The sequence below is a fragment of the Lutra lutra genome, chromosome 3 (genome assembly GCF_902655055.1).
Source record: "Lutra lutra chromosome 3, mLutLut1.2, whole genome shotgun sequence".
Classification (NCBI taxonomy): domain Eukaryota; kingdom Metazoa; phylum Chordata; class Mammalia; order Carnivora; family Mustelidae; genus Lutra; species Lutra lutra.
In genome coordinates this window covers 134,141,555-134,154,695 of record NC_062280.1, presented here as the reverse complement: position 1 = coordinate 134,154,695, position 13,141 = coordinate 134,141,555, and the positions used below count along the sequence as shown (strand labels likewise).

The 13,141-nt window shown below is 32.7% G+C and overlaps 1 protein-coding gene across 8 annotated transcripts in view; it reads left to right on the top strand.

Annotated features, from left to right (window-relative positions):
- Window positions 1-4,897: 4,897 nt before the first annotated feature.
- The window catches only part of POSTN (periostin), a 34,298-nt gene continuing 26,054 nt past the window's right edge, over window positions 4,898-13,141 (top strand). For all 8 annotated transcript variants that reach the window (XM_047723231.1, XM_047723230.1, XM_047723229.1 and 5 more), the window contains exons 1-4: window positions 4,898-5,077; window positions 6,384-6,482; window positions 10,854-10,918; window positions 12,620-12,777. In XM_047723231.1, the coding sequence (XP_047579187.1) occupies window positions 4,959-5,077; window positions 6,384-6,482; window positions 10,854-10,918; window positions 12,620-12,777 (441 nt within the window). In that variant the 5' untranslated portion in view covers window positions 4,898-4,958. The remainder of the gene's footprint in view (window positions 5,078-6,383; window positions 6,483-10,853; window positions 10,919-12,619; window positions 12,778-13,141) is intronic.

Genomic DNA, 13,141 nt, shown 5'->3' with positions numbered 1-13,141 from the left:
ACTCGTCTATGTCAGTGTGGAATAACAACATAAATCTCGGATAAAAAGTAAAGCAATTTATTGTTCAGTCACATAAAAGAAACAAGACCAGATTTTTCAGTTTTTAATCTACATTTGTCATCATTCATTGTGGTTGATCTAAATTAGCTCTCAAATATTTTATTTAAGGGATTGTTACTAATCTTCAGTTATTTGGCATTTTGAAATATATATAAGTTGTTTAATTTTTTATATCATTTTCCTATAAATTATTTAAATCAAAATGTAATGGTATCTGTGCTTCTAGAAACATATACTGTACTTTCTCCACTAGATGTCTCCAGAGAAATACAAGTAAATACTGTTAAGAAATGCTGCTAAATAAGCACCCAGTTTAAAATTTTCAGAAGTGTTCAGTTCAGTTAGGGACAATAGTTACACTGATTACTTAATATGAAAGTGAGACTTTTCAGTTGATAGGCTTTTAAAGGATATGAGAATCTAAATTTAAACAAGAAAGATGGCATGTTACCCATATTTTCCACAGAAAACCTTCTATATACTTCCAAAAGAATTAACATTAAAGAGACATCATATAATGTTTACTTGGGGGGCAAGTTAGTCATCTCTTTCCCTGAATATGATTTCTTACCTTTCATATATCATGGATTTTCTCCATTGGAAATATATTCGGAGTATGGCTTCAGAGGTACCACTTCTTGTAGGTTTTACACTTTGTCAGCCACAAATATCTGAGCCTATATATGGCCCTTTTGACTTCTTTAAGTCCAGGTGTTGATTTTCAATTTTATTTTAGCTAATATTTTATTTTTTATTAAAGATTTTATTTATTTATTTGACAGAGAGAGAGAGAGCAAGCATAAGCTGGGGGAGTGGCAGGAAGAGGGAAAAGGAGAAGCAGGCTTCCTGCTGAGCAAGGACCCCCCCCCCAATAAGGGCTCCATCCCAGGACCCTGGGATCATGACCTGAGCCAAAGGAAGATGCTTAACCAAACCAGGTGCCCTACATATTTATAATATATATATATATATATATATATATATATATATATATATATTTATAATATTAGCTAATATTATAAAAGGTAGGAAAAAAATCACAAAATTTTATTTTTGCTTAATTTGAATTCCTTTTACTGTTGGCTTTCCCTCACTTAAAGGAAACAAAGATCACTGGGCATTTGTTAGAATTTCAGTTTATAGGGCTGCAAACCCAAGTACCAAAAAATGCTAAGACCTTCACTGGGCAAGCACTTGGACACTAAGACATGCTGCCTCAATGAATGCGTGGCATTAACTTCAAGGCCTTGTCATGTTTTATAACCAAGTTCTATTGTTCATAGTTTACAAATAGGCCAGTAAGAAAGTAGAGTGATACTCAAGAAAGGTTTTCAAGATCCCACAGACCATTTGTTAAAAAGCAGGAGTTCAGACATAACTTGGGGCACGTAACTACTTTGGATCATTCAAAACCAAGGAAATGTCTTTTAAAAAATCTACTTTTGGCTTGGGTATCCAGGCTTGTTGAATCCATAGACAATGTCCAATCCTAGAGAGTGTAGGTCATGTTGGTTACATGCGAGGGAGAGTAAGCATGATATTACAATGACTTCACAGTCTCCAGAGGCTACAAGACTTGCTACAAAGATCCACTGGATAATTTGCAAACTGCCCATAAATTAGCATCCTGATAGCTAGAAACAAATGTCTTTGTCTTTCAGACACATTATTTTTCTTTGGTTGCATAATAAGCCATTTCCTTTTCATTAATGACTTACATTTCCAGGTCAGACTTTACAACCCTGAAGTTCAGATTCAATTGCCAAGATTTCAATCCTCCTCAAAACTGCTAATAAAGTTACGTAGCCAACCCAGGGGCAGTATGCTTTCATGAAGCAGGAGAATAAGGGCCCTGTGTGGGGAGAAAGAATTAGAGATTGACCCCTGCTGAGTGCTCTGAAAAGGGAGAATGGTGTCCTTCTCAAGCTTTTTCTCTCTTTTCCACTTCTTAGACTACCTTCTCTTCCATTCTCTGAAACTATTTTCTTCCCTCACCCTACCCTGCCCAACAGACATGGACTATGTTCAATTATCAGCCTCCTAGAAGCTAGGATCGTGGTTAAAGCAGTTGTTTGGATTTTCGATTACTCCATAATACCATACAATATCACACTTCCAGGCTGAGCTTGGCTTTTTCAGTCACAGTGCTTTGATGTTTTTATATTTACCTTAAAGTTGTCCCTCTCTTGGAATGCTCTCCAACCTCTAAGTTTACATGTAGTTTATATGTACAGTCTGGTCCTCATTTTCAAGATCTTCCTTGACGGCATTACTCATCTTGAGTGTAAATATTTACTGAGGGCTAGCATTTGTTGACTTCCATGGGACTTATACAATTTCCAATGTGATGCTCAGGATGGGTAGATTTAAGACTCTATTATTGAAACTGAAAAAACCAAAGATTTCAGAAACTTTTTAGCATATGAGCATATATCATGCTTTTTATAAAAAATAAACCTGTATCTCCAGCCAGAAAGGAGTAGTCCTCTTTTGAAATATGAACGTGTATTCATTTTTCTTACTCATCTCATGCAATTATTTGTCCATCTAGACCATTGAAGGAATCAGTGGTCTACGTGAAAGGACGCCACTGATTCCAATGGTCACAAGGAAAAACTAGGACAAAATTGTTCTTAAAAATAATCAATTTATTTTCAATATACTGCAGACACTATGAAGAAAGTAGGTTACATGATAGGAAATTATTGATACTGCCTTCACCTCTGTACTTATAATCAAGTCTGTTTGTCATCCTTTGGGATTCTGTTTGAAGATATCTTTCTCCCTTGATACACATGATCCAAGTCTGTATCTCTTTCTCTCAATACCTCAATCCTTCCTCTCCAATCAAACCCCATTGGATTTAAGCAGATTTCAGCTTCATTCCAGAAAAGCTTATAAATAGTTGCAGCTGTCTAATAGGAAATGGGTTGTATTAATAACAGTGAGCATCCCAGTAAAGAATGAATAACCATTTATAATGGTGTTGTCAGAGAAATCTCTGTATTATAAGTTTAATTCATCATTCTATAATTCCGAAATTCCATTATTATGTCTTAGAAGATACATAATCTACATTATAATGTCTAAACAGGCTAGTATTGAAGACTTTTATATAACTATGTTACCAAGAATATTCTAACAGCTAATTTACTGGTATTAAGAAGGACTTATTTTCATAAAACAGTTTTTCCATCCTACTCAATAAACAATTACTAACCCCCTAATAATTTATGCATGTAAGAATAATAGAAACTTATAACATAAAGCAAACCAGTAACACACAGATGCAGTTAGAATAATTCCATTCAAAGTTATATAAATGTTAGATGAATCTTCTTCCTGCAAGGGACCAGGGACAGAACTTACTTTACCTTTTATGCCTTCTTCTTTCCAGTTCTCCTTTTGAATTGCTCTTTCATTTTCTACACCGTAATACCAAGATTTTCAAATTGAAAGCAGGCCTCTGAATCATATTTCAGAATATTGTCTAATTGTATGCTTTCTTAATAAACTAGCTGTCAGTTGCGGAATTATTTTGGTGCCTCAAAGCAAAATTCTATACCCAAGTTTGATGTAACTCTCCAGATACCTGGAATCACCTCGGGCCCATCCAGCCTCCCCTAAAAGACTTTGCAATTGGAAAACATGGTGAGGCAGTATCAAATTTCTTTATATTGCCAGTGGGGAACAATACCAATGTGCCATGATGGAAGGAACACTTTGCAACAAGACATATTGGAATTACACTTTTACTTTAAGATAGTGTGCAACTTATGTATTCAAGAAGATTCATTGCAGGTTTCGGTTCAGTTTATGGTTGACATCTGACATTTGGATTTTTTTAATCCGGTGTTTTGAACGTTTGACATACCATGTGTGAAGGGGTAAGAGCGCATATTCCCTTGGATTAGAATCGCATGGTGTAACATTAAAAGACTTCAGTTATTCTTGATAAAAATCAGAGGAAGATTTCTGGCAATGCTCTTGTTTCTTAATATGTCTTTAATCTATTACAGCTAGATTAGTAATACTTGTTTCCAATAGGGGCTACTTTTGTCCAGTGGTTATCAGATGTGCTGCCTAGACAAGTTCATCATCATGTGAAGCGTGTAATGAAAAAACAATAAAGCACAAATGGTTTTCTTTTCTGCTTCATTTCAAGAGTTAGAAAAACTTGGCAGAATTAGATTTATGTTAACTCTATCCATTCCTTGATATTTGAAAAGAGAAGTGAAATGGAAATATTTCCCTTGTTTAGTAGTATTGCAAGGAACATGTGGTCTCTCCTGTATTTTTCATCAGCAATCAGAGTTATTTCATATTTTGTACAAGTTTTAAATGTATCCAACATCTGTTTTTAATCAAGAGCCATTACTGCCTTATGATTATTGAACTTACATCTACATTTGCTTTCTGGTGAAAAATAATAACCCTTCAGTTCTGAGGTGAACTAAATGTGAGTGATGTGATAAGATCAAACCATGATCTCATTGAGCACAGGAACATATATTCTGTAAGGGATGGATTGCAGAATAGTCCTTCAAACCCAAACAAAACCATTTTCCATAAACCCCTCCAAAGGGCAAAGGAATAAAACTGTAATAGGAACAGGCAAAGAGTCAGTTATTAAAGGGGAATATAAATAATTTAACAATAAAAATAAATATCTTCTTCAGAATGAAATATAAAAGAGGCTCAATGTGTTCAGTAAACATCACTAGGAAAAGTGGACACTAGCTTCCAACTTGAAGTTGCTGATGTTTTTTGGAGAGAGCTCAGATTCCCAGGTTATTCAGTGCTCCCTCCCACAGACTCTGACATGTATATAAACTCTGAGCTCTCCAAAGCCCACTGCCAGTTCTCTTCGTGGACTAACTGCAGCGGAGAGACTAAAGATGATTCCTTTCTTACCTATATTTTCTCTCCTCTTGCTGGTTGTTGTTAACCCTGCAAACGCCAATGGCCATTATGACAAGATTTTGGCTCATAGCCGAATCAGGGGCCGGGATCAGGGGTAAGTCAGTGGTTAGGTTTTATAAATGTTTTCTTTTTTTTTTACTTAGCTTGTTATATGTGTAAGTATCTTTAAAGTTCCTTAAATACACCAAGGTCTTTTTTTCTTTCTACTTATTAAAAAGTAGTATGAAAATGGAGAAAAAAAAGGAGTATTCTGCAATTTATAGATGTTTATAGTTTAAATTTTAAACTTTAAAAATTACTGTCAAAATAATTTGCATGTAATTGCTTTTTTGCAGCATTATATAATTTTAACCTAATTGACTACATTTAACAGGCATTTCTTTATTATTATATTTATTTGTATTTTTATTTCCTTCCAAAAACCTGAAATGAGGTTTCCAAAATAAAAATATATGACTAGGGCTTTCATTATGTGAACAGCTTTGAAATATTTCACATGCTGTTAAGGAAATTTTCATTTAAGTTATGTATGAAAATTTAAAAATGATTAATGTAACTAGTTCTTTGAATATTTTAAAGCATTTAAGAATGCTTTTAAATTCTGCATTCTGCAAAATTTGCAAACATATTTCTTGGAATAAATTTAACTACAACTTAGCATTTTTAAAGTTAATAGGAATAATTTAGTAATTTAACCAACCATTTATGATTTTTTTAAATGGATCTTGGCATTTATTCTAATGTCTCAGAGGAATTTTCACATTGCTCAAAAGTTCCTTTGCTTTACAGTGCAAATAAGACTTCCTATCTCTTTAAGAGAGAAAGACTCTTAAAATTCTGGCAGAGGATGTTCTGATCTACTATTTCCACTCAAAGAAATAGATTTTCCTTTGTGCAGCCATATTATTCAGTTAATTGTAGCACTCATTTCTTCTGTGATTGCATACCTAGAAAATTACAGCATATTTTGTCTTTGGACCTAGTAAAAACTGTCTTTTCCTCTCTTGGTTCCTCATTATTCCAGAGTCCGTTGTTCCAGATTAGAGACCAAAATGAGTATGTTTGTTTAAAAAGGGTCAGTTAGATTGGCTTACTATAAAAGTAATATGAATGAAAACAAAATTAAGTTGAACTTAATGCTACTTGAATATTCCTACTAGATTAAATTTTGAAACACTGGCGTTTGGATGTATAATTTCCTCTCTATTTTTCTCTCCCATAGATTTTAGTTTTTCTGATGAATCAGTATGCTTGGATGAAGAAGTAGATTTGTGCAAGACTAGAATCACATGTTTCAAAATTGAGTCCAATGCTAATTTTTTTCTGAACCATCTGACATGAAGATATGAAAAAGTCATTGTAATTAGGACATTAACTTTCTTCTCTTCCCTGTATTCTAGCCCAAATGTCTGCGCCCTTCAACAGATTTTAGGCACCAAAAAGAAATATTTCAGCACTTGTAGGAATTGGTACCAAGGTGCCATCTGTGGAAAGAAAACGTAAGTCTCATCTTTTTCCTAATGCACCAGTCCCAGAGAGGTCTATTTCTGTCTTTGGACATACACACCATTTTACTTGAAAAATTTCCCCCAAATTGCAAGCTTTAAAACAAAAACTGGATCATAAACGTGAATAAAGAAATTCTCTCTGTATTTCTACCTCTGCTAGTGGACCTCTCATGAGCCCTGAATTTATGTGTCATGGAGGTCCAAAGGAAAAAAATCACATGGCGATGTATAGAATCAGTGTGATACCATGGCATTTCTACCCTTGGTATGGCCCTTTTTTGGACAAGACACTTAATCTCTATGCTTCATTTTATAAAAATGGTTACCTCAGTTTCCTCATTTTATTAAAAAGAAAAAAAGAGCCAGAAGAACAAATTGATCTAAAATATCAGGATTTTGGAAGCGCTAATTAATGATCACCTACATCCATTTGGAAATTATCTGAAATACTCCAGTTTACCTCAAAATTTTCATCAAAGCTTGAATTTGGAAAGAATTTAAGCTTCATCTCTTCATTTAATCCAGTTACTTCATCCCAAACTACCAGATCCACAGGGGTCCAACAGGTATAAAACTTGTCATTACCTATACTATTTCAGTAGCCAGAAAGAAAATTACTCTTTATTTAGATATGTATTTCACTGATTAACTTAAAATCAGAAAATATTTTCATTACTTGGTAGAAATGTGTATTGGTTTAATCAATCAATAAGTGTTGGTAGGAAATTACAATCGTGGGCAAATAAAAGTTGAGAATTACTCATGTGGTCCAAGTTCTTCATTTTAAAGTGAAAGATCTGAGTCATAGAGTAAGTTACTGTATTAGAGAAATTAGAGATACCATTGCTGGTTAAAAAAGCAGTGCTTCCCATTGATTTGGACTCCACTTTCAACAAAAGAGGACTTGAGAAACAAATATCTGAATGAGAACCTGCTTACTACATTATCATTAAACTTCATTACCCTCAATAGGTGGAAGGATTGGGGGATTATTAAAAACTTATTCCTAACTTAAAAATGCTGGTACAAATACTAAACACAGCATCACTTAACTTCTTGGAGGTTTCATTTCTTTACCTGTGAAATGTGGATTTTATAGTTACAGAGTTTTGGGGAGGATGGTAGAATGATTTGATGAATGTGAAATTGCTAAGTAACTCACAATATCAATTGTCCTTAAATTTAAAATACTTAAACAAATGGATATGTGTGGGTGGGAAAAGGAACTGTGACCAAATGCCTATCTAAAGCGCATAAGATTATCTTTATTTCCAGATAAAAATCATGTATTCAATGCATATAACCTTAGCTGGACTCTACTTCTCCGTGGTCACTAGATCTAGGACGCCACAGAACTTTGCTGTCTGTTCCTGTTCATTTGCTTACTAGAGTTTCAACTGATGATACTTTTTGGCCTAGATTTTATTCTTATTAGTTTGCAGACATCTGCTAGACTCATGAGTCATTCACACAATTACAATGTAAGTCAGTGGTTGCAGTGATCTTGCCTGTGATGCAAGCTGGACCTCAGCTGGGAACTCCAAGGCTCTGGATTCTCTTCCCTTTGTTCTTCATATTCATGGTTACCATGAGGCATATTTGGAATGCACAACAACTACATAAGGACCTGCTCTCTGAATTTATTCAGGGGATATCTTTATTATATCCTTCCTGGAAGTTAGGAAAGTATGATATAATCTCATTTTAACCATCTAAGTATATTAGAGATGCCAGGGCTTGTACAAAGGTTATGCCAACATTCTTTCTTGTTATCCATTAAAAAAAAAAAAACCTGCTTTGAAGGCTGGCTTTTTACCAGAAACATAACAGTGTCTCCTTTGTTAAATTATATTAGCTTATTTCTCCCAAGTAGCTTCGTTTTCACAAACACATTTACATCTATGCTCTGAAATAAATGTAAATGCCAGATATTAGTTTTGAATAATCAAATAAATCAATAACCTTGACAACAGGAATGCCTGTTTTCCCATCTGCTTGCAGCTGCTAAAATTTCCATAGACGTCTTTAGGACTTTTTGTATCAGTTGACAGAAATGTTTGTCTTTTGGTTGAACAGTTGCTTTGCAGATTTGAAGGAAGTAATTGGGCAGACCTAATGATAAACACGAACTTCCCAAGTTTAAGATAGTTCCTACAATATATATTGGCCGAATAATACAGTATTTTGTATACTCCTTTCAGCTGGTATTTTCACGAGATTTTAGATAGCTAATCAGAAAATGAAGATAAATTTTCCATTTTCAGAGATGTACATAGTAATGATTTTTCTTTACTCTTGTTTTGTCCTACTAACCATGTGGGAAATTTAAGTTTTGTATAGAATAAATGTTCTCCTGAATAAACCTACAATTTGTTTTTCAAATATCAACTCAGATAACCATGTTGTTCAACTATCAGCTGAAATTGCAGCTGATTGTTTTGGATTTTATTCCATCTGTTGCACTAATTGTCTACATTAAGGCTAATCCTTGGGTCATATTAGCATGATGTTACAGAAATTTTTGTTACATTAACAATTTCCTCTTCTAGTCACTCTTTACTTCAAGTCAGTACTGTCAATACTGGACCAATAAATATGTATCTCATTTTTTAAATTGTTTACAATATATGCTAAAGCTAACATGTAAGAAATTCTGAATCAATCCTTTTGCATCCAAATATTCAAATTTATTTATATGAGGATCTAAGTAAATAAATTGTTTCAGGGCCATTATAAGACCCCCATATAGTTTCCATATGTTTCTAATAACAGCTATTCTTGAAATTATTTTAAAATTGATGAACAATTTGAAATTGGCATTTCCCACTTGATTTTGTCCATTTTTTAAATCTATCAAATATCTTTGAGTCAGTTTCCATGCCAGAAATTTTTTTCTCATTCATCTTTCATTTTTCACTGCATACATATATATGCATAAATAATGTTACATTCTACTTTTTAAATTGACATCAAGAAAATAAAGAAATGGGAACATAAGGTCACAAACAAGACCATAAACCATGGATAATCAATTAATAGACCTGGCTTTAATTTGAAAAGTTTATTTACAAACTATAGAAGACCGTTTCGTATATTATTAATAATTCTACTTTTTACAAACTTGCTTTTGTTGTCATTTTTATCATACTAAGAAAAAGTATTTCTTATGGTGATTTTTTTCTTAAATATATCCAAATTCTCTCATTCATTCATCTATTTGAATATGATTATCATAACTAGAAAAAAAACAGAAATAAATAATATCTGAACTACTTAATACATGTTTAGTTACTAAATTATAAGATAATCAGTCTGTAAGTAATTAAACTGCATGACATGGGATTAATCAATTAAAAATTATAAAATGGTCTGTATTTCCTCTTATAATATTCCCCATTTACAATTTTTATTTTGTACATTCACCTTCATATTTCTATTGAGAGGAAACAGAGCATTATGTAAAATTTTAATTAAAAATACAATGCTAGATTTTGAGGAGTCCAGAAAATGTCAAATGGACTTTGATAAAATGAAGATTAGGATTATATTTTTAATAAAGTAAGAAATAAAAGCAATTATGTAGATGATTTGAGGTTACTATTTTCCAACAAAACAGAGTAATACAAACTTATTTCAAATATATCTTTGCTGAATTTTCTGGTTTGTTGCCTTAATTATACCTATATAAATCTTAGTATACTTTGTTAACTTGGAAAAAATAGCATTTTCTTGAATATTGTATTGTAGAAGATTTTAAAGATTATATTTAATATGATCAAATTAATACTTCTACTGGCAATTCAAACCTAAAATATTATTTTAGTTAGCAGTGGAATAGCTTTTATTGATTGTTTTGGGTTAATGTATTTACTGATGTTTCTAGTTTCTCATAACCTTATACATTTACATGTATAACCTTATATATACATATATATACGTATATATATATATATAACCTTATACATTTCTAACTATTTATAGTTCACAAAATGATTTCCAAAGCATAATTTTATTTGAGACTCACAACTAGCCTGTGAGTAGCTATCATAGCTACTACCTCCATTTTAAAAAGCTGGAGAAACTGAGACTCAAATTTGTCAAATTACTTGCTCAAGGTCATACATCTACCAAGGACAGAACTGGGAACCTCATTCATCTGCATTAAGATCCTGGAACTTTCTACAATGTCATGAAACTATATAGAGAAATCAAACTAATATAAACAAACTTGAAATCGGGGGGGGAAACCAATTCAAGAGTCTCATAAATCATGGCAATAAGTGGTATATTTTTGCTAAGATTATATGGAAATGAATTTTATGTAGTTCCCCATTTTAATACTAATTTTCTTCCGATATACAGGACTGTGTTATATGAATGTTGCCCTGGTTACATGAGAATGGAAGGAATGAAAGGCTGCCCAGCAGGTAAAATTTCAATTACTGAAATAAATGAGGAACTTGTCTTATGTGAGGAAAAAGACTTGAGGTAGCTTAGCTTATAGATAAGCCAATGTGTATGTGTGCGTGTGCGTGTGCGTGTGCGTGTGTGTGTTTTAGCACCATGATAAATCCTAAGATATGCCACCATCTTTGTGCTAATCATTAATTTTTCATGGTGACAAAGTATTAAAACATGCAGCTCATTCAGTGAATGTTGGGCCATACAACACAAACCTGATCATAAATATAAATTCAAATGAAAAAATTAAATGAAAATCCTCTCTACAAAATCCATCTTTGACATTGTCTAGAAACGTGGAGTGGACTAGTTGGGAAGGCATAATTTTCTGTAACTGAACAGCTCTGATTTTATAACAACCCTCATGTTGAAAATTGGTTTTCTAAAATTGCCAACTAGAGAAAAAAAAAGTTAATCTAGTTCCTCTCTGAAATGACAGCCATTCAGATATTTAACACCAACCATCACATACTTCCACTGGTTATCCTTTCTTTCTCAATAGATTTCTCTTCCCTGAGCTAATCATTCCCAGTTCTTCTAATATAACATAAACTTGAGGCCCTCACCATTATGGACACCAATGCATAAAAATCCTCTAATCCAGTAATCTTTCTGAATGTGATTCTAAACTGGTGTCTGCATTCTTTGTGGGTCCCAGCAGCCGAGAGAATAAAATCAAGACAAATACTTCACTTTTGGGGGCCCCTGAATTTTGGTTCGTGTCATTGGTAACCAAGTCTTATCATTAGCTTGTAATCAGTTTATGACCAATTACAATTAATTACAGTTCTTTCTATCAAGTCAGGCCTTTCTATAGGATTTATTTTTTCAGCTTGGGCATAAGGACAAACATTGAGCTCTGTTATCTTTAATTTGTTAATTTTGACTCGTTTTCCTCATCTTTTTGGGGTCTTCTTTGGGGGTCTTGATTTTATAATTTATTAATTGTCACCTAGTCTTTATATACTCACAAATGTAATAACCATTTCTCCTATGATATTATCCAAATCATATGAATTTTCAAATAAGATAGGGTCAAAAAATGAATAAATCAGCTGCATCAGTTTTCAGGTTGACATTCATATATTAATATTTTTTCTGAAGTTCAGGAGAAACATTCTGGAAGTATTAGATACGTCTATCTATTTCCTCCCTGAAATTATGCTGAAAAGAAGTAGGTCTACATATTTCTTTTAAAAACCCAAATCTATAAAAATTAATAACCCAGTACCTAACAATATTACACCATTTAGGAGTTTAAGCCAACATGGAAGAAAATATTACCTTTTCCATCCTCAGTGAGAAGTGAGGAGCATCTTTTTTTTTTCAGTGAATCGGAAATATTTGCTGATAATTATAGTTCAACTATTATTGACATAGCAGGAGTCACACCTACATACACTAATACGTAATACATAATGTTAATCAGGATAATTTAAAATTCATTTTTCCTCAACACAAAGGATATATGAAATAATAGTTTTCAATGTTGTTTTATTATTTAGCCCTTAAAAGACAGCTTTTGTGTAAAATTGATAATTCATATAATTTTATTGCTAAAATTATCAGTTAAATGTATTGAGGAATTTAGTAAAAGTTTAAATGATTGTGAAATAATAATCTTGAAATATTGTTCTAAGTAATTCTTCATGTCTTCATTATTTCAGTTTTGCCAATTGACCATGTTTATGGCACTCTGGGCATCGTGGGAGCCACCACAACACAGCGCTATTCTGATGTCTCAAGACTGAGGGAAGAGATTGAAGGAAAGGGCTCATTCACTTACTTTGCACCGAGTAATGAGGCTTGGGACAACTTGGATTCTGTAATTCATTATTTTTATTAATATAATTATTTTTATTGTGATTTCATTTTAATTGATTTATTAACTTGGAAATTAATAGAGATCTTATATCTCTTTTTTGTTATACATATATGATGATACATAAAAGAATGAGATATTAAGTATAGAGATGAAAGCATTTTAATATATCTGTATATGGAATACCTCCCCAGTAGTTTCATAGACTAATTTAAAAAAGGCAAACCAAGGGTGGACTGAACTGGTGTTTATCATTATTCTATTTTACTCCTTTCCTCTTTCCTTTTTGATTGGGAAGAAACATATTAAATTTTAGATGACCTATTCAACAGAAAGGTAAATTAAGAAGCCTAGTGGAATTTAAAAT